At 38.3% G+C, this 26626-nt stretch overlaps 1 protein-coding gene across 2 annotated transcripts in view; it reads right to left on the bottom strand.

Annotated features, from left to right (window-relative positions):
• HDAC11 (histone deacetylase 11) overlaps nucleotides 1–26321 on the bottom strand; it is a 33224-nt gene extending 6903 nt beyond the window's left edge. The window contains exons 1-8 of one of the 2 annotated variants that reach the window (XM_082321679.1): nucleotides 26257–26321; nucleotides 24434–24582; nucleotides 21179–21279; nucleotides 12416–12532; nucleotides 7326–7368; nucleotides 5823–5899; nucleotides 4004–4066; nucleotides 1765–1861 (exon numbers count right to left, since the gene is read on the bottom strand). In XM_082321679.1, the coding sequence (XP_082177805.1) occupies nucleotides 1765–1861; nucleotides 4004–4066; nucleotides 5823–5899; nucleotides 7326–7368; nucleotides 12416–12532; nucleotides 21179–21279; nucleotides 24434–24582; nucleotides 26257–26258 (649 nt within the window). In that variant the 5' untranslated portion in view covers nucleotides 26259–26321. The remainder of the gene's footprint in view (nucleotides 1–1764; nucleotides 1862–4003; nucleotides 4067–5822; nucleotides 5900–7325; nucleotides 7369–12415; nucleotides 12533–21178; nucleotides 21280–24433; nucleotides 24583–26256) is intronic. The other variant, XM_082321680.1, reaches the window with a different exon arrangement.
• Nucleotides 26322–26626: the final 305 nt, after the last annotated feature.

Here is a 26626-nt window from a genome sequence, read left to right as displayed (position 1 = left end):
CTTGTCTTCATCTCCACCACAAAACACAGAATTACAGTATTTAGTTATCTTGCTAATTAGTGAATGTACTACTACAGCTTCAAAAACTGTGAAGTGACACTCAGACCAACAGCAATGCTTTTTTAAGGCCTGAACTTTGAGTTTCAGCTGTCAACTTTTTATGCTCACCCTTCAGTGAACCAGTCCTTTTCCCCATCCATCTTCTCCTTTCTTTTCCTAAGCTTCTGTGTAATTCCAAACTACTTCCCCTTAGGGACTCAATATGCTTACAGGTAAGCATTAGGCAATGTTAGCTGGTCTTTTTTTTTTTTTTTTCCCCTAATTAAGTGCATGGGGCAAAAAAAAATATATAGAAGAGACTCCTGTAATAAAACATGGAGAAAATGAGTAGGAAGTCCAGGGAGACAGTGATCAGTTAGAGTTTACCCTAAGGATTCAAACTCTCAGGTTCAAGCCTCCACTTCCTTTCAAAAAGATGCCCTCCCTGATCTCACCTTTGTCTGGTCACCTAGCAGGAGAGAGTTTAAAGGATTTAGCCACTGAACTCCTAATTTAGACACACTTATGCAAGCTACAAGGAACTACATATTCAACACGCCTTTGGTGGCAGCCTTCTGCACCTCATGCTTCATCTGTAGAAAGGGAATGCTCGTATTCCCAGCTTCACAGGAGAGGGGCGAGTTCAGTATTTCAGATTTGCTAACAAGGGCTTACTCTGTTTTGGTCTTAATCCATCTGTTCAAAATATTGCCATTTGATATATGAATAAAGGGGTGCTTTTCTTAGAAAAAAATAATCTTCATTTGCTTGCAATTTGTCTGCTTACAGACATGATGTGCTTTAAATGGTCATTATTTAGTTTAATACCTTGAAATACATATACTGCAATTTTCAAAATCTTTACTAGTTAAAAAAATTAAGTAAAATGCACTGCACTTAATTCTTGCCAAGAATCCAAATTAAGTAGGCTTTTCAGAATGAGAGCATAATTGAAGAAATTCAACAGCAGAAGAATATCTCCCCCAATAAGCTATAATTCAGTTAACAAATTAAGCCTGTCATAAATGACAGTGTAACACAATCAAAGATCAAATAAACTCTGGACTTTTGCATTCCCATTTAACCATTATCAAAACCCCACTAATTAATTGTGACAGGTCACCAGACACAATAGGCACATCACAGTAGGGATAAATGAACAACAACAGCAATCAAGCACCAGCTCTTAATATTTGTATGACTTCCTTCTGCTTCCCAACTTGTTTCATATTCAGATGCACCCTGTTTTCTAGATGCTGATAAAACAAGCTCTACCAGAAAAACAACACCTAAATATGTTATAATTTGTAACTTTCAGAAGAACATGAAACCTTTTTACGGAGTATTAGCTAATCCTTAGTGAATTCTTTTATAAATTTAGTGTAAGGGGAAGATTAAGTTCTAACAGTTATCTTCAAATCAAAAGGATTATTTAACTCAGTGTTCTAAGCGTGGCATGAGCTTTTAACTGGACTGCTAACAAAGTCTGTGTAATACTCACATGTTGCATTCCAGAAATTCATTCCAGACGTGAGGGAAAACACTACAGCATTAACAATATTATGATAGATCATAATGATCATTGAAAATCGTATATTCAGTGTGAAATTAAAAAAAAAAAAAGTCTAGTTAACGTTGCAAGGAAGCTTATTAGTAAATGAAGAAGTTATTTAACAACACAGTAGGTCTTTTGCATTTTGAAATATGAATTTCAATTATACTTACGTTTAGCAAATCCATCCCCTGGATAAATATATCTATTGTACACATCCATAATATATACCCGATGATCATCCATGAAGTCCCTTTCATGGCCATTTCCCTGAAAGAAATTAACAGTTAGCTATTCCTAGCATACTAACACAGAATTAAATAATCTGCAAATTCTAAAGTAATTAAGACTACAAAGATCTAATATTTAAAATTCCTGTGTCATTCTCTTATTTATAGTCTTGAAGGTTATTTTGAAGTGTAGAGTTCTGGGGGCTTTGACAGTATCAGTCTGAAAACTGTAGGTATTATTAAAATCAACATCCTTATATCTCTGTGAAGGTAATTATCACAGATCTCATTGCACATACAAGAAAAATGAACAAAAATTCAAAGCTAATTTTCTTCAGCAGCATCACAAGAGCAACTGTGACCACCAAATAGATTTCTCATCTTCCAATTGTGAAAAAAAAAAAAGTCACTTTCAACTGCTGCAGGGATACTCATATTCTTATACAAGGATTAATAAATAAATAAATAAAGCAGACTACAGCTCTTCTGATAATTCAAGCCTTGGTGAGATAAGTAATCCCTAGAAAAGTTACAAACACTAAAGACCCAACAGTTCAACATATTATTTAACACCAGGAATTCCATACAAAAAGATTGTATTGGGTGTAAAGACGGATGCTCAAGAGTAAAATCAAATTCTCAATATTTTGCCCTCCCCCATTTCTGAATTTAAATAGTATTCTTTTGGCTCTCATTCAGAATTTTTTCCACTAGTATAAAAATCATCTTTTTACAGCAATCACTACGACAATTTTGTTGAAATCAGTGTACCATACAGGATCCCAGCCCCTACTCCCAACAGAATTTCATTTAAACTACAGAAACAGACATTTCCACAGATACATTTTCAGTAATTCAGTTACATAATTTATGTCCCTGGACAGTTAAGCTATATTTCTGCTACAACCTCCCCTCTTGGAAACAAACAAAGAAAAAAAGAATTACTGGGCTAAAGCTACTCAATGTGTGTGAAAAAGGGAATGGGAAGGACCTGAATTGCATTTCTTTATGCTAAAAAATGGCAACTCCTACTTATTTCTTCAGCACCTTTGGTCCACAAATAAATAGTTCATAAACAGAAATCTAGGAACATGAGAGCCTCTGGGTGAACCATTTTCTTATGAAAGGTGAAACTCGCCAATGCACCAAGAATTGGAACACTTAGAAGATGAGAATATCTGCATATTTAAAAAGGATCTGCTGAGCTACTACTTCACTCATCTCTCATTCCCTAAAGAAAGGAAACAAAGAGATGATATATAGTGTGCGGGCTGAGATTACCAGCATGATACCCGAAAATCAAAATACATTCCAAGAAATAAAAACAAAGAAACAAACAAACAAAAAAAACCACCCCAAAAAGCACAAAAAAAATCCACGCCCTGACAGAGGTGGCTGAAGAGAATGATGAACACAAAACATCTTTCTATTGCATAATCTATGTACTTATTTCATAGTAATTTTAGGATGCCTTAACTTCCAGATAAGAGAAATGATAGAAGATGGAAAACTTCCAGCCATTAGGCTTCCTCACTGCCACGGAGCTACTTAAAAATGGTTTATTTACACATAATAAAATTATCTTGAAAGCTTCAAATAGGACATAACTTTGGTACATTACCTGCTTTTCTAAAAATACTGTTTCCCTCCTTTCAGGATTTATTTTGGAAATCCTACCAAAGATGAAATTTGTTCTCAGTACCCACAGTAAATCACTTTACCAGGTGAAGAGTGATGTATTCTTTACTTTATTAGCCTGAAGCCAGGCTTTCTGTTAAAACACTGAAGGGCAAAAATTCATCCACTGCAAAGGTTGCTGCAATGATCACACACACTGAACTAACTGTAATTCTGTTTTAAGAGATTCTTGTTTCTGATCTTGCTCTGATACTGATCTACTCTGGAGACTGTTATGCCTCAGATCAGTATGCAACTCTAATATTTTTACATCTAGCCACATGATGGAGCTACAACTCAGTTTAATTTTATTAAACTGGCTTAACAGTGTTTTGGACCATAAAATAATTAAACAATTAAAACTGTTCACAGTTTCCATCATCTATGATTAATTTTGTATTCTGTCAGTTGACAGTTTATGCTACTGTTAGAAAAAATGGTATTTATCACACACTTGTATTTCAAGCAAAACATCCGCAGCACTGAATACAGATAAGCTACTCACCTGATGAGCATCCAGATCAATAATTGTGGCTTTAGACACACCTTGTACTCTTTCAAATAAGAACTGGATATATAAGCACGGAAAAAGTTGGAAAAAGTTATGAAGTTAGGTGACAGATTAAACTGGAGGCTTGAAGCTTGCACAGTATATTACTGTTCTGATTTGAATGTAGTGCGTAGCTATTCATTTAATTCACCAAATAAATGGCTAAATGATTCTAATATATTTAATTACAAAAGCTCTAGTTATTTCACATAAAAAGATAATTTTTGTGATTATACAATAAAAATCCTATTCATTTCCACCAGATGAAATGCATAAGACATGCATTTCACAGTTGTCTGTGCAGGTATCTGCCCACTTGTAGAGAAAGTTGTTGGAGAGAGGGAAGAAAGAGATTTCTACTCATTGCCTCTTTCTCCCACAAAGTACCAGACAACACAACGTAGGATCGAGGACGTGTCTTTCTACAGCATCCCACAGTAACTTGTAAAGCAGACTCCGCAAATGACGTGTAAGCCCGGTGGCACCGAATAACACAAGGGAGCCCAGGGTAATAAACCCTGTTGGAGTAATACTGGCCCTACACAGGTGTAGCTGGTACATCTTTGCATCCCACACCAGCCAGACAGAAAAGGACAGGTGCAGCTAGGGATTATAAAGCTGATCATGGCATTGGTGCTGTCAGAGGCTGGAGTGGAGCCAGCAACAGCAACAACTGTGGGTTGGGACAGGGTGAAGCAAGAGCTGCACAGGCCCCAAAACATCGAGGAGATAACTTCATGAGGCACAAACGACAACACAAGAGAGGCTTATCAGCAGGAAGGGAGAAACAGTCCACTGTGATGGCATCCAACTGTATAAGCATAAAATCCATCATTTAGGAAAAGCTGCTGTAGGGACTGTATGCATTAAAGCCACTTCTAGTAACAGAATTCATTTTTTATTCCATGTCTGTGAAGAAAAAAATTATTTTTTAATTCTTTGAGTCTTAACTTTGAAAAGTTACTATCTTTAATATAGACATGGTAAAACCCCAAAATTTTGTACAAACTGTCACCTGCTATAATTTCTCAATCTGTATTTTAATGATAGGGAAAACAGAACACTGTGGATTACTTTTCTGCAAATTACCATGTACAGAAATTAGGATGTTATGTCATATCGTATGCTGCAATCATTAGAGCTTTTTTATGTTTGATTATTACTGGTACTTTAAAAATATTCTAGTATAGAAATATACCATAGTACATTTGACAAAAATAAGCCCTAATTGCAGAAGGCTCTTGCTTCAGCCTTTCAACAGCTAAATACCAAACGTATTCATTCACATTCAGTGATTATTTTGGAGACATTCACATTTTTATTCATGAATTTGAACCACTCTGAGCACTGCATAGTGCAGCTTGATTCAGAGAGAGGATTTCTGTCTCTGCATTCGTCTTGATTGTAACCACTGAAACTAATGTGGAATTTTCAAGTTCAACTGCAAGGCTAGGATAATTATCATTGAGGATATTAAAAGTCAATCCGGTTTGATTTTGAGTGGGTTTTTGCAAGAAGACATTATTAATGCAATTGTAGTGGTTCATATTTACATTCATAATTCTGACCCCTGCAACTCTTGCCTTCCACATAACAATACTGCATATGTGTTATGTTCTGCAGCATCAAGTACCACACCATTTTCCTATTCATACCCACCTATAGACGGCTTTATTTTCTCCTATTAAGATGTAAATTAGTTCTTATGAATTTATGTGGATTTTTTCCCATTTGCACAAACAGTAGAAAATACTGACTTAAGAGTACATCTTACCTTTATAGCCAGTGTGATATCAGCATATGCACAAAATCCTCCACCTTTGTCACTTGAACAGTGATGAAAACCACCCCCTAAATGTAAAAATGTTCAAAAGGTGAAAAGCTAGATGCTAAGGAACATAGATAGTCTTTGCAAAGAGACAGAGATCACTTACATGTCAGGCACTTTTTTTCTTTAGCAAATACAGTGCCTCGAACTGATAAACCCTTACCTAGCAACACAAAACATCTCATAGGGTTTCTGTACATAGCTTAGACGTGGCCCACCAACGGCAAAGGATCTGCAGATGCCCAGATTAAAGGGAATTGTCCCTTTCATCTAGCAACCTCCCTAAGAACTGAGAAATGTACATACGTAACACATGGCGCCTCCATAACAAAGCATACTGCTTTGCAAGTTCAGCTCCCCCAGGCATGCTGGAGTTGCATAATTAACATTATGGGGCAGGTGGAAAGGACACGTGGAAAGTTCTTTTCTATGCTGAACACCAGGTCAAAAAAAAATACCAAACTATGAACCATGGTGTTATTATTTGCACATGCCGTTGTCTTTTGCAAACACTCAGACCAGAAGAAACTTTATGAACTCCTCTTTAACACACAGACACACACACTCTTTACATGAAAAAAGTACTTAGACCTCCCCCTCCCCAAACATATTTTTTTATATAATAAACCAGAACTTTTTACTGAGAAACCCACTACAAATATCTAAGCAAGTAACTTAACACACTCACTTTATATATCAGTAAATATAACCAGCTTTTGGGTTTGTTTTTAATGTCTATTTAATTTTTAACATTGGATATTCACTTTGAGAAGATGTGTGTAAGAAATAATGGAAAAGTCCCAGAATTGATGAGCTCTATGAAAACGACAAGCTAAGTCTTACATGACGCAAAATATGGCTTCAATAGTTTACTGGTTTTGCATTGCTATTTGCTATGAGCAGAAGAGCAGATTTATACTCACTATATTCTTCATAATTTGTTCATTCAAGTCTTTTTCAGGAAAAACTGCATAGCCAAAAATAGACACTAACTGGTACAGCACTGCTCTCCAGCATATCAACCAATCCCTTGATCTGGTATAATATATAAAATAGCTGATGATACGATCTACGAAAATTAATTTATAATTCAATGAAAACAAAGACTTTATTGACATATTTACATTTACTCCAAATATTTTTCCTTAATTTTTTTTCACTACTCCAATCCAAGCACTTTTCTTTATATACAATATCATATCTTTATCCAGTTATCTTTTTTTTCTTTCTGAAAAGTATTTTAATTATAAAACTGCAATATGGGTGATAGTGGATGAGAAAACAAATCCAGTACTTTTTCCATTTTTTTTCCTTTAGAGTTGATTCTAGTTAAACACAATCCAGTCACTTTCTGCTATTATAAATAGAATACACAACATGCTAAATGGAAATAATATGATTTTAAACACACTATTTCGAATGTCATTAATGCACTACATTTGTACTTACCCACGTTGATTGCCCAGCCTCTATCAACAGCAAGTTTTCCTGCCTTAAGAAAATTACAGTGAGAACTTCATGAATGAACAAGGCAACCATTTAACACTGTCTGCTTCCACCCCAAATGTAACACCTGGCATTCGGACATGTCCATTGAATTTTCAGATGTTTTACCGCTGCAGGTCATTCTGAATCAGATCTCTGAATACGAATCATACAAAACTATCCTCAGCATAATTAGTTGAAAAAATATTTGATATCTCATCTGTATTTCAGTCTCTGGTAGTTGAACGGATCTAAAACTAACTGTGCTTTGCAGAGATGAACACTGACCCCCAGCAGACAAATGAAAAAGAGAAAGTACAAGTGTTAAAAGTAAAAAATGAGCAAGAATCTCCCAATATCCTTCCTGTTCATGTAAAAATAGGAAGAACATAAGCTCAAAATCCTGAAAATACAGATGAACATAGTTTCAGCTGAGGGTGGAGACAGAAAAATGCTACAGTATGAAGTGTCCTGTGACTTTTTAAAATGATATAACATGCATAGTATAGAATCTTACCAATCTTTTTCCCTCCAATAAAGAAAAACTGTGCCTGTATCTCTCCTTTGAACTCAAAGGACATTCAGGGAAGGGAAAGTATTGACAGAGAAGAGATACACAAGACTTAAATGATGACATTTTAATTTAAAAACCTGACTTATTTTGGCCAGGAAGAGCCAAGCAATTGTTTAACTGCAGTATTCCTTAACTGTCATGTTAAAAAAAGAAGATATTACTAGCTATAATTTGGGGGGGGGGGGGGGGGGGGGAAGGTGGGTAAAAATAGATTATTCTTTTCAATAATCACAGAACATATTACACATCATATATGAAAGGAAGTTTGGACAGTTGAGAATTCGTCACCACCAATATTTATATTTGAACAGTTCTAATTTAGTATTAAGAAAACTACTGGGAAGGTAAACATCATCATGTTATGAATGTGCTAACTTATGCAAATTAGATCTTGAGAAAAGATTGTAGTTTCTGAACTATAAAACCCATTAAGTCACAGGGAAAGCACATTATCTGTGATTTAGCATACTTCCTAGGGATTCCTCACCAAAAAACAATCTTCCCACATTGCTAAAAAAAAAAAAAAACATTAAAAAATACAGAAACTCAACAGGAATTTTCATGATAAACAGGACCATCAGGACTAGCAGAAAATTGTACTTCTGACTTGTACTGTACAAATTTTATTGTCTGATGAATAAAACTGCTTTTAAAGTACATACCTATTTCCCCATAACGAAAAATAAAAAAAAGTAAAAATAACAGCATATGGCATCAAGATCAATTCAAAAGTGACCAGTGATGTCATCTGTATTTCAGGAGGCATGGTACAAAGACATAATAGACAACTAGTGGCTATCTCTTCTGCATGACCACATTTATAACTAGTGAACACACACTTATGAATTAAAGATAACACAAGCACAATGAAAAACATCACAAAGCTATACAAAAGTATTGACTAATTAGAATGAAGTTGAAATAGATTTCACACACATGTACTGTCAAGACCCTCAAGAAATACCAAAGGTGGAATATTAGGAAACTCTAGACTCTTCCCAATTATTTTTCTCTTCTACCATTTCCTTCATTCCTCATAACTATTGTACAGAAAGACAGAGTGGGTGTATTAAGAGAAGACTCTGGATGTTCCTATTCAGATAGGACTTTGCAGACCAAAATCCTTCATCTCAATAACCACTACTGAATGCAGTCAGAAATAAGGCACAGAAGAGAGAACTGACCAGGAGCCTGAAGTGATGCTGAAGGACTAAATGGAGACAGAATGGAGCTACTTCTTTGTCTGTGAGTAAAACCAAAAATTTTTAAGCACTTTTGAACTATACGAACCACATGAAAGCAGAACTTTCTCTCTACTACTACCCAGTCTGTAACATCAAGTTTAAAAAAAAAAAAAAAAAAAAAGTCAAACTACCCGCAAACTTCCCAGCAGTCCATTGAAAGCAAGATGTCTACAGATATCAGCACCAAACTGGTTTTGCTGATATCTCCAGCTCTTGCTGGTAAACTGCCAGGAGAAAATGTTCCAGGTGCTTTATGCAGGTTTGCATTAGGGAGATGCACGGTGTTCCACTTCCATCATCTCCACTTTTGCCAGTTAACACCTACTAAAGCAGGTAGCACTTTTTGTTATCTAGCCTACTACCATAATCCAACAAGTCTAAAGATTTATCCAGAACCTAGCATGTTCCTTCCAAACTCATATACTTAAATCGTCCTTAAAGGTTGGTTTAACATTTTCAGTAGGTTATCTGGTTTTCTCATGCTTATGCAGACTTTTAGGCTTCAACAAAAGCATCAGACATCGCTACACTGTACAAACACTTCCACATATTTCCTTACCTTGCTATTCTTTGACTTTAAATAACGTACATCCAAGAAGACAGAGCAACACAAGAGAATTAAAGTAGAATTAGGAAATGGGATTTAAGAGGCAAGAACAATAGTTGGAGAAACAGAGTCTAAAGTGGGCAAGATACATACAACTTTTATAAAATAAAGAAAGCCATTTCCCACTCACAAGCCTGAATTAAAACCAGACTCAGCAACGCGCAAGGATACTCAAACTTGGCAAATATCACAAGGCTCGCTATTGTCCTAATGATTTAGGAAGGAATCATTGGCCATTTTTATTTAACAGCTCAGAGCAATAAGCAGCAGTTAACTCACTCCGCACAGACAATTTCAGCATCAAGGAGGTGACTTTTTGGTCTTTCCCTCTACTATCCCCAAGTTCAAAAACTTACTGCAAATATTCCTTTGCCACTTCTCTGCTATCATTATAACTCTCACCTTTTCCTCCAATCATAAATGAGATTTTTCTGAACACATGCATATGTATGTCGATACATTTTTCAACTTCTCTGAGTACTTCACAGTATCATGAAGAGCTACATTACGTAAACACTATATTCCCCATTATAAATAACAAGATGCACCAGTTTGCAACACAGCTCAAATATGATGATATACTCAAACTTTTTGAAGAGCTCCAGATTTTTAAATATCTATGACCAGTGTTTTGGATATTACAAAGGGAGTTAAGATGACATGCTTAAAACAATTAAATCGCACTGTTAAAAAATGTTTCTGAATCTTAACAGTAGATATTTAAGTCCAGTCACAAGTTGCCCAGTCCATTCTCTCCCTTCCTCTGCTACCTTTTGGTAACAAAAAACAACTGCCAGAGAGTTACTTTTACATACACACTTGCAAATCCAGCAGCTGGATGGGACACAGATTTAACAACAGAGTACTGAAATACTGAAAAAAATTGACCTTTTTTTCTGATAAAGAATCAGGCATTGAGTAGGTTCTATCATTAAAAAAGTAAATACAACAGAAAAGCAGGATATTTCATCTTGCCTTAAAATCTGATAACAACTGGCTCTCTACTTTCATTTCACACAGTAAAACCCAAGAGGGCTGAAACTTCAGTGCCCAGATCCACTTATACACAGAAATGATAGTAGCAACAGTTAGTCTCATGTCAGCCCCACGAAATTAAGGCAAACTCGGAGAACTGATTCACCAAACTTTTGGGCTCACTCACATCATTCTCATAGGTCAGACTCACAAACAAATTCAACCTTTTTCATTGTTTCTGAAAACCATACTGCACTGCCTTTTATGCACTAGTCATAGAAGCCCTCTTCATATTATTTATGTCTTCAATGATTTCTTGATATATTCACAAATGTAAGCATTTAAAAATAAGAAACCTTGATTCCCGTGCAGATTACTAAGTACCCACATTTCTGTTGACAGAAATGGGAAGCTACCTATTAGCCTGTTTCTGAAAATAATGCCATTACTTTATTGTTCATTTACGGCTTCCCAGTCTCGCTCACCTTTTAATATCTAGTAGTTGCAATACATACTACTGTCTGGCATAGACATACTCTGAAAGGTTTGCCAACCCACAGAATAGTGTTCTTCAATAACTGGCTTCAAAGAGATACAGAAAAAGCAATATGGGCTTCTATTCTTTTCACATGCACTCACTGTAACAGCTACCTTCAGGAAGAGTACCTAAAATGCAGCAAAGATCTATTTGTACCATAATATTAATTATTTCAGATAGGATTATTTGTCTTCCATTATGTAACTGTTACAGCTCAGTGCCTGTGAAGACAGATCAGGACTGTTACCATCTTCTCCGAGCACCATGCTGCATAGTTTCTGAACTCGAGCTCTAATACGACAAGGAATGATAAAAAGAGCAGAAAAGGTTCCATTAGTTACCAGTTTACAATTATGAAGGCATGTATTCCTCAATACATGGTCTAAATAACTCACTCTTGGCTCCAGCTATTAACTGTTTTCTTTGCTTCTACTTCCTCAACATCTCTAATGGCAATTCTCAAGCAAAATTAAATGTCTGGCGACACTTACACAGCTCTTCTGACCAGAGCACTCATTTAACTAATTAGAAAACAATTCTGTTAAGGTGAAACAGGCTACATCTCACTTGAGTTCAGCTGAGCTGCTTATGTAGCATTTACAATAGAAAAAATAGATAAACTAACTTTAATCATTGAAACGAGCAAGGTGATATGATTTTTAAATTTAAACACTTACCTAGTCTCAAGAGCAACCAAACCATGCATTTCTTCCCATAGAGTACCAAGGCCATCTGGTAAATATGTGCTTTAAAAATAGCTTCTATATTATCAATTTTGAAACCTCCCATTCCTAGAATTTCCCTGTATTAGAATGCTGTTCATAAATAATTCTCCTTCTGTATTTGCCGTAAGTCCTGCCATATCTATCATTGCCTGCCCAGGCTGCCCCTTACTGTCTCTTCTGCTTCTGCAAATTACGGACCATAAAATCAGATATGTCCTTCACCTAGTTGCTAACAAGCGGCAAACTTTGCTCATGTTTAGGACTGTACACTAACTCACTTCCCTCTACAGGCCTCAAGCCTTTGAGTTATACAAAATATTACAACTCACAGGTTTACAGTGTTTTGCTCAACAAGTTTAAATACGATAAAAGTGAATCAAGAGCACCTTACCATTATTGTTCCTCCTGTCTGGGTTCGTAAAGGTTTCAAAACTTTTCTCTGAACAACGAAATTGGGAAGAAAGGCAACTGGTGGAATTTCTGTGATTGTAGCCACAACAAATGACCACTACAAGGGGGAAAAAAACATTCCAATTAATAGCCTGTCTTAATGATGACATTTAGATCTCTCATCAGTTGTTATTTGCTGAAAAGGAGCTCACAGGTCCTTAGCAAGATTTTTAATATTTTTTAGATGGAGGTGACCACAACAGTCCCTATTAGTAACCTCCAAATAGGTTTGTCCTCAAGTTGTTAACTGTAAGAATCATCGCTTTCAATCACCATCACTAGGTTTTTCAGATTTTAGTATCAAATGGTAATAAATCAGCAATTTTTCAGCAAGCTAGTATTTCAGAAAATCTAATGTCTCTATGATTGGGAGGAAGAATTGTAAAATGTCCTTCAGCAGTATTAATAGCAAGCTACGCTTAATATATTGTTCAAACCTAAAATATCTTTTCCCGTGTTAAGTCAAAAGGATATACCCAGGAAAAAGGAAAAACAGACAGACAACTGAACTAAGAAGTTCAAATACTTAAGTGAACACATAGTGCAAATTTTAGCATGAAGAACTGATTAAAATTTATTTAGCATATTAAACACTTCTGGAAAATGTTTCAAGGAAACATTTTGTTAAAAAGTCATATCATCAAGAATATGATTTGAAGGTTAGAACACAAAATATTTGCAATATATAAATGCTTTTTTTGCAAACACATATAGATTACTTCAAAGAACTACTACTAACATTGCTACCAGCAATAACACTTCTAAATATATTTCAAAGCATAAGTCACAAGCAAGAATATACCTCTTCATCCAATACTGAAACATCCAGGTACTGAGAATTACAAATTTGACCCCCTGTACAAAGATTCTGAAAAGATCCTGTTTCCCTCAACATTAGGAAACTTAACTAGGTTAAGTACATTCATTGCCCGATTACTGTTAGCTGTCTGTTTACAAATGACAGGATGTACAAGTGGTCAATTTTAACCAAAGACAATCACATGCCAATGTCAGGGTCCTCTGATATTCAAAAAAAAACTTAAGCTACTTTGGCTTCCCAGTTATCAATGTTTCAACTACAAAGTACTGTTGGGTGGCTTGAAGGTGTAGCATTATTCATAAAGTTCTTCAGTACTAACTATATGGTGTCAACAGTTCATTTTAAGCTCTCACTACTTTTATATTTGTAAGACATTATTCTATTACCATACTATCAGCTCTCCATCATTAACAAAAAGTGCTTTATTTTGTAATACAATCAATCTTGATAAAGTCCTTTTGCAAGATATTTTGGCTTTTAAACAAGCATAAAAAAACCTAGAGTCAATCCTGTTCTAAAATGGAATTGAAACAAGGTCACATTTGGGCAAAATAAACATTTATTTCAAATGTGAACGATGATCACAAAATTTCAGAATGTTTTAACAAAGTTTAAAAAAATTTTAATCTCAATGGGAAGAAGTGGGAGCAATAAAGACTCAAATCAACACGTATGCTGCTGCAGGTTTTTAGGTGAATGCAAGAAATCCAGACATGGTACGAGTGAAGAGTAAGCAAAGCTTTCTATTCACAGCTGAGGACATTTACAGGACAGTGCCAAGCCCAAAGACATTCCCCGCTTCAGACTTAGTCCTTTACTGTGTTTATGTAATTCCTAACATAGCCGGGAAAAAAAAAACAAACACATTTGACTGTGAGGGAAGTCTTGGGGTTCGAGAATCCAGCTACAGACTAGTGAAAATGCTTCTGAAAAAACACCACTATAATAATTGAGAAAATATATTGCCTCAAACTCTGGACAGTTTTGCGCTTCTTTCTCTTCAATGTGTTAATTTTGCTTCCCAACATTTCCTGCAATAAATTCTCAGAACAGCAATGTATACATTCGAATAAGAAATCAAAAGGAATTGGTGTTATACAATTGTATACTTTTTCATGTTGTAAAAATAAAATATGATTTTGAATAGATGAGGACTACATTAATTATGTTTTCCAGGTTGTCAGTTGGCTTCCGTAACACAAGTCTTCATGCATATTAGTTTTCTTTGTTAGAGAACAAACCCTTCAATTTTTTTTTAATTTTATTTAAAATAATTATTTTTTGCATTCAAATTGCATATATCAATAATATCAGCTACTATTTCTTTTGGTAGATACTTGCTCTCACTCGGCCATCATCAAATTACTGATTCTCTAGTAAAGTTTTGTAGACATGTAATTATGTAACTTAATTAAAACTTGGTCTGGATTCAGGGAAGAGTAATAATCATATATAAACACTATTCAGTAACATGCCTTCACTTATTCTTCTTAGTTATCAACTCCATTTAACTCTTTATTTCTATTGCTAATATCATAAGATTTTTTTAATTATTTACCTTCCTGTGTTTTGGAAAAATAATTCAATGTATGAGTTTAAGTTTCAGTTTTTAAAAAAATTTCACTCCCTGTTTTTTTAAAAGGAGTAAAGAAGTCAGGTTAACCCTTAACCAGGTATATTTTCCTGTAATACGTGCCTCCTACAGAATTAACTACTAGGCAGTACCATTAAATGTGGCTAAGAGTAACACTGTCATAGAACCATAGAATGGTTTGGGATGGAAGGGACCTTTAAAGGTCATCTAGTCCATTCCCCCTGCAATTCACAGGGACATCTTCAACTAGATCAGGTTGCTCAGAGCCCCATCCAGCCTGGCCTTGAATGTTTCCAAGGATGGGGCATCTACCACCTCTCTGGGCAACCTGTTGCAGTGTTTCACTACCCTCATTGTAAAAAAATTTCTTCCTTATATCCAGTCTGAATCTACCCTCTTTCAGTTTAAAACCATTACCCCTTGTCTTATCGCTGCTGGCCCTGCTAAAAAGTCTGTCCCCATCTTTCTTATAAGCCCCCTTTAAATATTGAAAGGCTGCAATAAGGTCACCCCGCAGCCTTCTCTTCTCCAGGCTGAACCACCCCAGCTCTTTCAGCCTTTCCTCATAGCAGAGGTGTTCCAGCCCCCTGATCATTTTTGGGGCTCTTCTCTGGACCCTCTCCAACGGGTCCATGTCCTTCTTGTACTGAGGACCCCAGAGCTGGACACAGTCCTCCAGGTGGGGTCTCACCAGAGCAGAGTAGAGGGGCAGAACCACCTCCCTCGACCTGCTGGCCACACTTCTTTTGATGCAGCCCAGGACACAGTTGGCCTTCTGGGCTGTGAGAGCACATTGCCGGCTCAGGTCCAGCTTTTCATTTATCAGTACCCTCAAGTCCTTCTCAGCAGGGCTGCACACAATCCCTTCATCGCCCAGCCTGTATTGATACCGGGGGTTGCCCCGACCCAGGTGCAGGAGCTTGCACTTGGCCTTGTTGAACCTCATGAGGTTCGCACATGCCCACCTCTCCAGCCTGTCCAGATCCCTCTGGATGGCATCCCGTCCCTCAGGCATGTCAACTGCACCACTCAGCTTGGTGTCATCTGCAAACTTGCCAAGGCTGCACTTGATCCCACTATGTCACTGATGAAGATATTGAACAGCACTGGCCCCAGAACAGACCCCTGAGGGACACCACTTGTCACTGTTCTCCATCTGGACATCGAGCCTTTGACCATTACCCTCTGGATGCTACCATCCAGCCAATTCCTTATCCACCAAACAGTCCACCCATCAAATTCATATCCTTCCAATTTAGAGAGGAGGATATTGTGGGGGACTGTGTCAAAGGCCTTACAGAAGTCCAGATAGATGACATCCATAGCTCTTCCCTCGTCCACTGATGTAGTTACTCCATCACAGAAGGCCACTAGGTTGGTCAGGCAGGACTTGCCCTTGGTGAAGCTGTGCTGACTGTCCCGAATCACCTCCCTGTCCTCCATGTGCTTTAGCATAGATTCCAGGAGGATCTGTTCCATGATCTTCCCAGGCACAGAGGTGAGGCTGACAGGTTGGTAGTTCCCAGGGTCCTCCTTTTTACCCTTTTTAAAAATGGCTGCAACGTTTTCCTTTTTCCAGTCCCCAGGGACTTCACCTGACAGCCATGACTTTTCAAGTATCATGGAGAGTGGCTTAGCAACTACATCAGCCAATTCCCTCAGGACTTCGGGATGCATTTCATCGGGACCCATAGACTTACGTACATTCAGGTTCCTCAGGTGGTCATGAACCTGATCTTCTCTTACAGTGGGATGACCTCTGCCCTCCCGATCCCCGTCAAATGGCCCATTGACTTGGGAGGTGTAAGGAGAGAGATTGCCAGTGACGACTGAGGCAAAAAAGTTGTTGAGTACCTCAGCCTTCTCCTTGCCTGTTGTTATCAGCTCGCCACTACTGCTCATCAGAGGGGGTACGCTTTCCTTAACCTTCCTTTTCTGGTTAACGTACCTATAGAAGCCCTTCTTACTATTCTTCGCATCCCTTGCCAGGTTCAGCTCCAGCCAAGCCTTGGCCTTCCTGATCCCATCCTTACACAACCAGGCAGCATCCCTGTACTCTTCTCAAGATACCAGTCCCTTCTTCCACTGCCTGTGCAATCTCTTCTTGCCCTTTAGTTTGACCCCCAGGTCATGGCTCAGCCATGCCAGCCTCTTCCCTTCCTTGCCCCATTTCCTGCACCTGGGGATCAAGAGCTCTTGCACTCTATGGAAAGCATCCTTTAAGACCTGCCAGCTCTGTTCTTCTCCCTTGTCCCCGAGGGCCATTTCCCAGGGAGTCCTGTTGATTAACTCCTTGAAGAGCTGGGATTTTGCTTTCCTAAAATTCAGGGTCCTGACTATACTCTTCAGCCAACCCTTACCTCTCCGGACTGTGAACTCTACCAGTGCGTGATCACTGCAGCTGAGACTGTCTCCAATCCTGACATCACCAATGAGCTCAGTTATATTGGTGACCACCAGATCCAGTACTGCGTCCCCTCTGGTAGGGCTATCTATTACCTAGCTTAGGAAATTGTCATCTATGCACTCCAGGAGTCTCCTAGATTGCCTACCACCTGCCGTGCTACCTTCCCAGCATATGTCAGGGTGGTTGAAATATATCAAGATGTCACATCCAAAAAAACCCCAAAACTAAAATGAAACAAAAGAACCAAACAACTTCAAGAGTTCTTAATTTTCCTTGTTTAAGCCCAAACTCTATAATAACATATACATTTAATGAGGATATTCTTGCAAGACTTTAAAGTATTATTACTATTAATTTTAATTCCTTAACTATAAAAACTCTTCTTAGTAAGGTTAAATGACTTTACAAATTATTTCAAATTATTAGTGTTCAAGGACTAAAAGTTAAACTGAAAAACAAATATTAGGAAGATAAAGCTAAAGTAGTTGATTTTATGCTGGTACATCCTGGATTAATATAAACAGCACATTAATGATCAAAACCAACCTCTGATGTACTGCCTTTTATGTTATGCATTCATTGCATTTCCAGCATTTTAAAATAGCCAACAATACATCAAATTTTTAAAAAATATGCAATTTTGTTCTTTAATACCTAAATTTAAGTTGTGTTTAAATCTTTGATAAGTTCCTGGAGCTAGTGCCAGCTTCAAGGGAAAATTCACGGACTTAAAAATCCAACACGAAGCAACTAACATGATTTTATATTTAGAAGCTTGCCTGCGACAAAGCTGTTTGGGTCCATCTTCAATAGATAAAGAAAGCATATTTTTAGATTGAATAAATGTAAGATAAAATCATAAAGGTGAGCAGGAAGCTTGTAATTTTCACAAAAGTTTCTAGGTCAAGGTATAAACACACAATTATCATTAGGAATAAGATACTGCAACTGGTAGAAACTGATGATAACCAGGTGCTACTCCCAAGAAAACCAACCAGCTAAAAACCAATTTTGGTGCATCAGTCTCCCAACCAATGAGTTGGAAATATTAAAAGGAAAGAAACAAATCACTGTTAACCAAATGCTACCTTATCCTTTAAGAGGTCTAATAGTTACTTTAGCTGCAAAGAATGCCCTACAGCATTCGTGCAGTGGTGTAAATACTGAAACCTGTCAGACCTTTTTCCCTCGAGACTGAGTATTCTTGTTCAGCGTTCTCTCCAAGCATATTCAAATATCATTACCTTTAAAGTAACATTTTTGTATGTTCCTACAGACCTTTATTTAACACATTAACATTTACAAGAAAATTTAGGTAAAGAGGAGCTAATTCATTTATCTGCTCTCATGACTTTTTAAATGAACATTTTACAGCAAACCACCACTAGCCTCCATAAATTTTTAACCAATGAAGTTTGACAAAACTGAGCAAGGAAAAAGCACAATGTGGAAAGCAAACAGAGACAACGGATGACAGCACAAGAACTGCAAGAACTGAGGAACTGGACAGGGGAATTTTAAGCACTTCTGAAGGTGTCCATTTAATCCAAACCAAAATCACACGTTTTCAGCTGTGGAGTCACCTATCGTCACTAACACAATGCACACAGCCCAAGATGCAGTCTGTGCTGTTTTATCTGAACACCTCAAACAGCCACAAGTATCACAGGCTGAACTGATTATTTTATGAGCCTGCTTCTACTGCCTTCGTTCCTGAGAGCCCTACCTCCTTCCCCAGGCACACTGCCAATGCCACCATGTGACAGAGACCGGTTCCTCTGAGCTCTTGACAGATGCAGTCACATGACCAGGCAAGAGTCAAAGCAAACAAGCACCTGAGCACCAGAAAACACTCCCTATAATCAAATCAATCCACTTTTCACTAAGCATAAAAATTTACTTTTCTAATAAAATGATTAACTTTTTATTTTTAAACCTACATAATTTGCAAATACATAAAACAGATTAAAATTTATAAGTTCAATTGATCAATTACCTGTTTCAGATCCCTTTCAGAAAAGCACACCTTGCATTCCACTGACGCACAAGCATTATCCTCATCATTTGCATTTCAGTATTCACTCACATATGTTATCCAAGAATCTCTCATAGATAAAAATGGTTCAAGTGAAAGACTTACATGGTCTGAAACTAGCTTTAACCTCACTGCCTATATCTCCTTCCAAAATTTCAGAATGCTGATATGCAGGAAATTCATTATTTTACATAACATTGGAAAAAGGCAGTAAGTGGAAAAGTACTGCAAGTAAATTATCCAAAGTCTAGTCATTACCTTAGAGACCTACGTTCTTCAAAGGTATAACTGAGGGGGAATCACCTCAATTCAAAAGGCCAAATTTTATTGTAAGGACTAGTCACGTTACCTAAAGCAGGGAAACAAGGAGACCCTTCCTTCCAACACAGAACTGATTTCCAGTGCTGTTTGATCTACTTTGTGCATACCATTTTGTTTCTCTTCAACCTCCAGCCAGCTTCTTCAGCTGCTGCTAAGATACCAACCACTGCCTCTTCTTGTGAGTGTATGGCATTTCCTACCAAATTCATGCCCAAATTTTAAATGAAGAATACTCAAGTGATCCATTATTTTAAGAACCCAAGTCATTCCCAGAAATGCAAGCACCTTTGTAGTCTTCAGAGCTGATCTAACATAAAACTATGCCATTTATTGGTAGATCTGTAATTGTCTGGATTTAAAAAAAAAAAAAAAGCACAGCAGACTTTGGGTAAGGCAATACAGTGGATACCCTGGGCCTTTTCATGTCTAGCCATGTTATTTTTCCTTTGCAACTAAGCACTTTTATTTTCACTGCTTGGCAGGAATTTGCTGGCATGACCAATATAACATCTTCCAGTTTCTACAGTTGCAGGAAATATTCTCTCAAGGAAAGGGGAACGAGAAATACAGTTAATCACATCTGAATGCACATGACAATACTTGTTTTGAACACCAACACACAAGTTATGCAGACAATTCCCTGTGAAGCCATCCTGTAGGTACTAAAAATATTATTATGGTATTCCAAACTGAGCTATGCATATTACACCCTGCTTCAAAAAAGTGATTCAGCAAAAGGAGGTGGGTGGTTCTATGGAATTAAAAGCTCAATATCATGAATAGCTGCAATAAGATCAAATCTAATGATGTATGAAACTTCATGTAACTTTATAGCACAGAATGAAGAAGGATAAGAGAACTCGGAAAAGAAGTAAGAGTGAAAAAAGTTTACACAAATAATAGATCCCTTACACAGAAAAATAAAACATTCCAGAAATAGAAATACAAGGACTCTTCACTGTGGAAGGGCAAAGATGATTCAAAATAACTTCTTCTGAATTATGAAATGGAAGATTATCCCTAATACAAATCCCTTCTCTGCCCTCCAAGTAAATAGTTGCAAAATAAAAGCAATGTCACCTGTGCTCATAAAGCAATCCTTGCATTAAAAAACATCCAATAAAGTACTCCATTTTAGTGCTCTCCAATGTATTTTCAATTTCAGAACCATATTTTACTACAGCAAATCAAAATTTACACTTTTGAAGACTAAAGCCCTGGTACTAAAGAGAATATAATTTGCATCTCAAACATTAAAATTGTCCTTATGTTCATTTAACTTTACTGAAATATCATTTCAGGTCACCTATATAACATGGTAGACCCTCTTTCCACTCCACCCCTCTATAATGTGAATTGCCTACTATTTCTATGCTTTTCTTTTAGTATTCACAATGACAACATTGAATTAAAAATATACCATTCTGTAATCTGTACAAGTTGATTCTATAACAAATCTAGCAGGATATCTGTTACCCTTGACACTAATTCTAGACAGTTTGCTTGAAAAACACATAAGTACAGCACCTTTAATTTACTAAGGTAGCGCCTTGTGTGAACAACCAAGAGGTCTTCATCAGTAGCTTCCCGTGCCTGTACAATCAAGTCATCTGCAATTAGTTTTTCTTCTGAAACAGGAGAGAAATAACAATTGGCATTGTATACCATCATTTAACTTCCCATATTCCACCCGGCCAAAGAAGCTACTTTGACCTTAATGTAGTAACTTCATCTGTAATGTAAATCACTGAAACAACTTTTGTTTACTCAGTGTTTACAAATTTTCCAAATACATACCCTCCGTATATGTAAGCTATGAAGTTAGCGTGTACATGATAAATATTGTTCACATAAAGTTTTCAGTATGTAATCATGGTAACATCTTGTTTAAACTAAAAGAAAAGACATGTAGTGACAGAGGATGGACGGACACAAAAGAATCCTTACAGTCTAGGGCTTGATACACTGGGGAACTCTTGGTGCTCATACCATCAAATATTCCCCACTCTTTAACATGCTTTAAGGAATTCCACATTTGATACTGGTATTTAATTCCCTAAATCCAAGGAGAATTAAAAAAAAAATCAAAATTCCAAACAAAATAATTGCTTGGATGTTCATGGAAGTGAACGCTTACACTTAATTAGGATATTTCTGTCACACCTCTACCTCCATTTAATTTCCACTAAATACCAATGACCAGCTATTAATTCTTTCCCTTAGAGATCAAAAGATAGTTTATTTAAAAACCTAGTTTCATAAGAGCAAGTTACAAAATATCACTCCAAGATTTAAGAATATGATCAAAGATAATACATTCCAATGCATACATCTGGATATATTTCCCAGAAAGTTCACGTTAGGCTCAACTAAAAAAGCTAAGCAGTGCAGAAAAACAATGTTGCCTGCATATGATCACTACAAACAACAAATATAAGGCACCAAGCCGATCTTTCCAGACAAATTTTGATATTTAATTGCTGCACGGCTGCAGCCTTCTAAGACTGTAACTTTTCTCCAATTTTATACTCAGAGGAGGAAGAGAACAACTCACAAAAGTGAGAGATTTTGTTCTGAAGTGTTATGCAAGAACAGCACCTGCAACAACATTTGTTTTGGCAAGCTTATGCTTCTCCTGACTGAGGCCTGAAAAACATTTCATTCATTCATTGGTGTCAGACAGAAAGCCAAACTGCTAACAGTTACTTTCATTCTTGAGGAAGGAGAAGGTAAGTGTAGAAAGATTTTCACCAGTGATTTTCTAGAAGATGATAGGGAACAGTGTAGGTCAGCTGTTGCCAGGAGTTGCTACAGAGCCAGAGAAAACCAGGAGCGCCCTGGGGCTTCTTTCTGCTTTACAAAGCAAGGAGAGTAAAACAATTGGGAAAACTAATTTTCTGTGAAAGACTGAGAGTAAAGAATGGACACTTCACACAGGAAAGAGCTAGAGGAAAAGACTTTACACAGAGAAGGAGCAGAAAGGCCAAGGTTTTGATCAACTAAGAAAATGGTCATGGAACCCAAAACTTGATTATTTAAGGTTGTTAGAGGGAAGATCCAAAACTCAGCTACTAAATGGAGTGTTAAAATGCATTTAACCTTGGTTAAATGAATACAAAGCAGCCTAAAGTCGGAAGGGCAATACTGAACTGCAAAAGATCATCAGTTGAAGGAGTCATTGGAGCCACATAAATGGAAGAGGCCTGATTCTTGGACTTTTTTTCTTTTTTTTTTTTTTTTTTTTTGAACCTTGATGAGCAAGCTTAAATTTCAGGTAAAGACATGCCAAGATTTTATAGGCCCCAATCCTAAGCTTGGTTCTTACATTGGTATTTCCTTAATGTATTTCTACCTGTATCTTCCAATTTGTTTAAACAGCAATAATGAGCACCATCACAAAAAAGTTCAGCCTGTCACCAGAGGCCTCTCAAAGCTCTTCCCAAACATTATCAGAATGATACCATGAGGTTGATAAAGAATGGATTTATACAAGCTGCACTTATCTTTTACCCTGAAAAGTGCCATTTGCCAGTAGACTGACTGCAGTCTAAGTTAAATACCTAAGTTACAGCCTGCAGCAAGCCAGTCATTAATACCTGTAGTTTCACAAGCCACAAGGAATGCCCCAGTTCCTGTTACGCCAGGTGTAAAGCAATGGGAGCACAAGGCTATAGGAAGCTAGACGCAGTACTCCCAAACTGCAATTCAGGTTTTGCAAGACAAATTGTTTGTAAGCTTGCAGCTAGTATAGGAAGGATTTTCCATTCATTGCTACAAAACTGAAGTCGGCGTTCTGTTTTAGATTCAGGCTTGGTCCTCAAAAGAAAGAAGAGACTGGAACTGCAAAGAGCACCTATCCTCAAGAGGAAACTTAAAGGAAATTTTGTTCTCATACATTAATCTAGAGCTGAAAGAAAGTGTTTGAATCATTAAAAACCTGTTGAGTATCAAAACACAGCATGCTGAGCTATGTCCACAAGGCTCCAGCATTCTGCACCTAACACGGGCTAAGCTGAAAGTCAAGATTCTGGTGCTCACATCAGAGGTGGAAACAGTTCTCAAATATCCCACAAGAACGTTTGTTGTAAAGGCCAAGCAATGAAATTCTGCTCACTTCATGCTTTCGTTCAAATTGCAAAGACCAGAAATATTTCAAGATGGTCTAAGACATTGCTATGCTCATGTTTCTCTTTACTCCTTTTTACTCACAGTCTTGTAATGCTGCAGGCCAGACTGAAATGAACCAAACTGGTTACTCTGACTTGTATTATTCATGCCTCTGGGGAGAGGAAATCATTTAATAAGCTTCAATTATCAATGACATTTCACAAGTTTCACTCTGCACAGACACCATGACTGAGCCAAAAGCAAAACTGTCAGTTTATTTAGTGGAGCGAGCTAGAACATACATTTTCAAAGCACTGTGAAAACAAACCTTTGTTTTGAAAAGCCCTAGTGTAGGATGTTTGCTCTAACATTACAATTTCATCTTTTAAATATTTCATAGGCAAGATCTTCAACAATGTGTAACACATGACATCCAACTCAGCAGGTTAAATTGATTATAAGATATCTGAGCTAAGATTTAACTCTGCAAATATATAAAAATACTAAAGTACTCCAAATATGGTTAAAGAGCATAGCTTAAATCTACACAATGAGCAATGACAATGTACAGTCACTATTATATTGGTGATTATTAACATAAGTCTGCACTAACTACATAATTTCCATTAGCTTCTGTGCAAACGTTGGTCTAAGTGGTATCTTCTGTTATTTTACCTTTCAAGAAATTGATCACTTTGCCCCATTTCCCTGCATCGAATGGATGCAGTTTCTCAAGTCCCATGAATGTGATGTTGTAGTCTGGAGAATATATGATAGGCCAGCATGCTGATGGAGCATCCTCATACAACTCAGTTCTGTGAGGCCTTGAAAACCAAAAAACAAACTAGTCATCGTTTTTAGCAAGTATTTACAAAAAGTCAAATGTTTTTAATTTGTAATTTGGAAATTCAGTGAGAGTCCCTATTAACACCAACTTTACATTAGGAATGATTCCTGAAGATGCTATTTCCCATGGTTACTGAAGGAAACACTTGGCTGTTGGAGACTGCTCTTCAATGGTAGGGTCAGGGGGAGTAACATCTCTTACTTCCAGACAGTTAAACTCTTGAACTAAGCAGTAGTGGGGAAAGAAAGAATAAGTGAAGACTGAAGAATGTACATTAATGAATTATGCATCTAAAGTTCATTGCAGACATTAATTAATGGAAACATTTGCTTCTCTTCCCTGCATCTCTCCAAGTTCATCGAGCAGCACCTCTATCTTAGAAGGTGCATCCGGTTTTGCAGGCAACATAACCTTCAACAAATACATTACTAGACTCACATTTTAAAGTCCGTATCAAAACACAATTGAAAAAACCAAACCACTTTGCTCCTACACAATGCTTCTAACAACACAAGGTTGACAAGATTTCTAGGATCCTTTCCTAGAGTAACAGATTTTGTAACCATCTCAGCAAAAGTAAAAAGGCTTGGTTTTGTATCTGCATAGCATATAACCACAGGACATACTCTCAGCTCTAGATCTCATGCCTGTAACCCTTAACCAACACTCTCCTCTACCGCCTCTCCAAATTCTCGTATTCTCCAAATACAAGGAGAGACAGCACAGCCAGCTCAGAGCCCTCCTTCACAACCTGTTCACAGAACCAGCAATGCTGTGCTCTGCATTTACAAATGAACACACAGAGTATTCAGTGGACAACTGTGTGCACACATGGGTCAACAGGCAAGCCAAACCCCAGAGGTGATTCTGTGTTCACACTCAGCCTATTCTACAAGCTGTGGCCTCCCTTCTCTGCCCCAAAGCCTGTGTTACTGAGTTACTCCAAGACCTCTCTTGCTCCCCAAAATTTAGTTGAAGTGTGCAAAAGGCTTTGCCACTTACTGAGCAAGACAGAAGGGCCTTTTGTCAGGTGAACAATGCAAACAGAAAACCCCTTATTTCCAGCCTAAAAGCTCATGCTCAAAAATACCCTTTCAAAATCCAGTTAAAAACAAAACAAAAAAAGCAAACACGAAGACAATGGAGGTTTTTCACCAGTCTGCAGTCCCGATCCCCACACACCACCCACAAACAGAGCCAGGGCTCCCTGGACCCTGCCCTCGTCCCACACCGCGATAAAATGCGCCTTTTGCACAAGGCGATGTGCCACCCCCGGCCCCTCCTGTGCTCCCCTCCCTGCCTGCCAGCAGGGCCTCGGCACCGCGGGGGCTGAGGGAAGGGGACGCTTCCCCGGGGTCTCCCCCCGGGCGCTCCCTCCCGGCGGCCCGCGCCCTGCAGACAGCCCTAGGCCGCACGGGGACGAGGCCGGCCCCGCCGGGAGCGGAGCAGGTGCCTCAGCGCCCGCCTGGGGCTGGCCCTGACGCCGGTGTGCGGGCAGGGGCGGGCCGCGGGCCCCCAAGCCGGGCGGGCCGCAGCCGGGCCCGAGCGCCGGCCGGGCCCTCCCACCGCCCCGAGAGCCGCCTCCCGCCGGCGGAGCCCCCGCCGCGCCTGCCCCTGTGCCGGCACCGCCCGGTACCGGCGCGGTACTCACATCCCCCCGCCTTCCGCGGGCGCGCCGGCCAGGCCGCGCAGGGTACGGGGCGGCCGCGGCCCGGCACCGACAGCGCCCACGGCCCCGCCCCGCCGCGGGGCGGAGACAGACATGGGGGGCGGGGCGCGGCGCCGGGACCGCCCCCAGGCAGGGGCCAAGCGGCTGGTGGGGGTTGGAAAAACTCAGCCCCGATATTCAGGTTTTTACATCAGCTGCTGCCGTGATTTTGTATCAAGAGCCTCACAGCGGTTCCACACAACGAGTACCTTTGGATAGGAAAATACGCTTCTCATTATCAAATAAAATTAACAAGATACCAGTAGGTAAAGAGACATAGCAGGTCAGCAGCAGAATGAGGAAAACAAAGGTG

Source organism: Platalea leucorodia (assembly GCF_965183815.1).
Source record: "Platalea leucorodia genome assembly, chromosome: 9".
NCBI classification, from domain to species: domain Eukaryota; kingdom Metazoa; phylum Chordata; class Aves; order Pelecaniformes; family Threskiornithidae; genus Platalea; species Platalea leucorodia.
This window is presented reverse-complemented; position numbering and strand designations above follow the sequence as displayed.